Source organism: Monoraphidium neglectum, assembly GCF_000611645.1.
Source record: "Monoraphidium neglectum strain SAG 48.87 unplaced genomic scaffold scaffold00484, whole genome shotgun sequence".
In the NCBI taxonomy this organism is placed as follows: domain Eukaryota; kingdom Viridiplantae; phylum Chlorophyta; class Chlorophyceae; order Sphaeropleales; family Selenastraceae; genus Monoraphidium; species Monoraphidium neglectum.
In genome coordinates, this window is record NW_014013144.1 from 1 (window position 1) to 2,363 (window position 2,363).

The following is a 2,363-nucleotide window of genomic DNA, read 5'->3' on the forward strand; positions in this document are numbered from 1 at the left end:
CCCCTCACCCCCCCTCCGGTTTCGCCCCCAGGGTCATCATGAGGCCGTGGACCAAGCCAGAACTAGGCAACTGCACCTGGCTGCACAACTGCCACACGTGGGCGATTCTTGCGGCCGGCCCACCCCTTGTTGCTGGCAATTGCATTTCCGGCACTGCTCGACCCGTTCTTGTTCCCCTGCACTCACGTTGGAGCTTTTGCAAGTGGTGCAGTGGAGCTGGGGCATCGCCACCGCTTGAAAGTGTCCTTCTGCCAATGTCTCAATCGCATTGCCCCGTTCGCCTTTTCATACCGGCACGTTTGCACACTGATACACTGACCGGCTAGCGCTCCCATGCGCATGCACACGTGCACCCATGACCGCACCTACACTCTCACTCACAGGTACCGCTGCCCCCGCCTGCACTACGAAATCGACTGGGAGGCGGAGGCAGAGGCGGCGAGCGGCGGCCCGGCAGGGGCCGGCGGCGCTGCAGGGCCCAGCGTACCCTTGTACATGCAGGTGAACCAAGAGGGCACAGCAGGGCCTGTCTCATGAAGGCAGCGCCGATGCTGATGTTTCGCGCATGGCGCGCACGTTGGGCGATTGTGGCTGCCGACTCAGCATTTGCGGCTGGTCGGACCAGCCGCGCGGCCATGCACGGAAGCGGGCGCTGGGGCTGAGCAGTGACCCGCTGCACTGCATGGCAGACCTTCCCTATGATCCAAACCTCATCCTGCACGCCCCGACCTCCATGCATCAATGCCTTCCTAATCGCTTTTCCAGTCGCTGACATATAGCAATGCATTTACCCCCTGTACTGTCGGTCAAACCTTGCGCAGTCTTTGGACCGGCCCCAGTGGGTCACCGCTGATGTGCGCCACTTTGACCTGACCACCCTGGGCAAGTTCCAGGTCATCATGGCCGACCCCCCATGGTGAGCAGTGGGTGATGCACCACTGGTTGCGTGCTTTGTCGGAATTCAGCGCGCAGGGACGGGGTACAAGGGCGCAGCTGGGGCATCCGACCTTGGGACTCTGCCGGGCGGCTTTGTCCATGTTTGTGCGGATCGGATGTCTTGTTGTCCCTCGTGGCTGGGCTGTTGGAGGACGGGTTGGCTGTGGGAGTTGATCTGGGTGGGAAATTTGGTAGAGAACTGGAGATTGCTGGCTCGCTCACGCTCGGCGAAGCTTCCCCCCCCCCCACACACACACAAAACGGAGAATACCTCAGCAAACAGTCACCCCCCGCAGCATCTATCTGATAGCATCACGTCAAAAACACGTCTCGCCCTCCATCACCCAACCCCCAGGGAGATCAACCAGGAGCTGCCATATGGCCTGATGAGCGACAATGAGATGAGGACCATGAACCTTGGGGCGCTCATGGACAACGGCGTCATTTTCCTTTGGGTCACGGGTGCGTCATTGGCGGCTGCGCTGTTCATTTTGATGGACGGCTGATCGTGCCAACTCTTGGCTCAATGCATCAAGATAACAGGACAATTGGGCGTCCTGCCCTTCCGTTCGCGTTGCTCACTCCTTCCCACCACGATTGGGTGCCCACTGCTCACACTTCCTCCTCCCCTGCCCAACCGACACACAACCATATACACACACACACACGCACGCACACGCACGCACGCGCACGCACACACACACACATACACGCCCGCATGCACGCACACGTGCTCAACCCCGCCCCACCCCACCCCCAAACACACACACACTCTCGCCTACTCACCCGCCCACCACCCAACCCTGCAGCGCGCGTCTTGGAGCTAGGCCGGGAGCTGCTAGAGCGGTGGGGGTACCTGCGGGTGGACGAGCTGATCTGGATAAAGACCAACCAGCTCTGCCAGCTCAGCCGGTGAGGCGGGTCGCAGCAGAGCCCACGTTCGCGGGAATTCATGGTGGATGAGAGCGAAGCGAGTGCGGCGGCGTGCGCGCCCTCGCTCCTGCCCGCCCTGCTGTGTCGGCCGGCGGGCCCGGCCATCTGGGTTGCCTCGAAGGGCGAGGTGGAGAGAGGGACCTTTCCGCACCCCACAGGCGATGCGAGCGCGCATCGCCCCATACACGAGCCGGCCGCGGCTCCCCCGGCATGTGCGACATGCCTCCCGTCCCCTCAGGCGGCCGCCTGCATTCCTGGGGTGACATGCATCACCCTTACTGACCGCGACGCAGTGGCGGCCGCACGGGGTACCTGCTCAACCACTCCAAGGAGCATTGCCTCGTGGGCGTCAAGGGCACGCTGGATGAAAACCAATTCAACAAGTGCGTGCGTGCGTGCATACGTGCGTGCGTGCGCGCACGCGTGTGTGTGTTTGTGTTTGTGTGCGTATATACGTGTGTGTGTGTGTGTGTGTGTGTGTGTGTGTGTGTGTG

General features: G+C 62.0%; 1 protein-coding gene across 1 annotated transcript; it reads left to right on the forward strand.

Moving 5' to 3' along the window:
- Positions 1–495: 495 nt before the first annotated feature.
- MNEG_3732 (n6-adenosine-methyltransferase ime4) lies at positions 496–2,132 on the forward strand (the record flags this gene model as incomplete). The annotated part of the gene is made up of 5 exons (XM_014047787.1): positions 496–501; positions 822–916; positions 1,292–1,398; positions 1,746–1,848; positions 2,108–2,132. 5 exons carry the CDS (start codon positions 496–498, stop codon positions 2,130–2,132), a joined length of 336 nt encoding a protein of 111 aa, XP_013903241.1.
- Between the last annotated feature and the right edge of the window lie 231 nt (positions 2,133–2,363).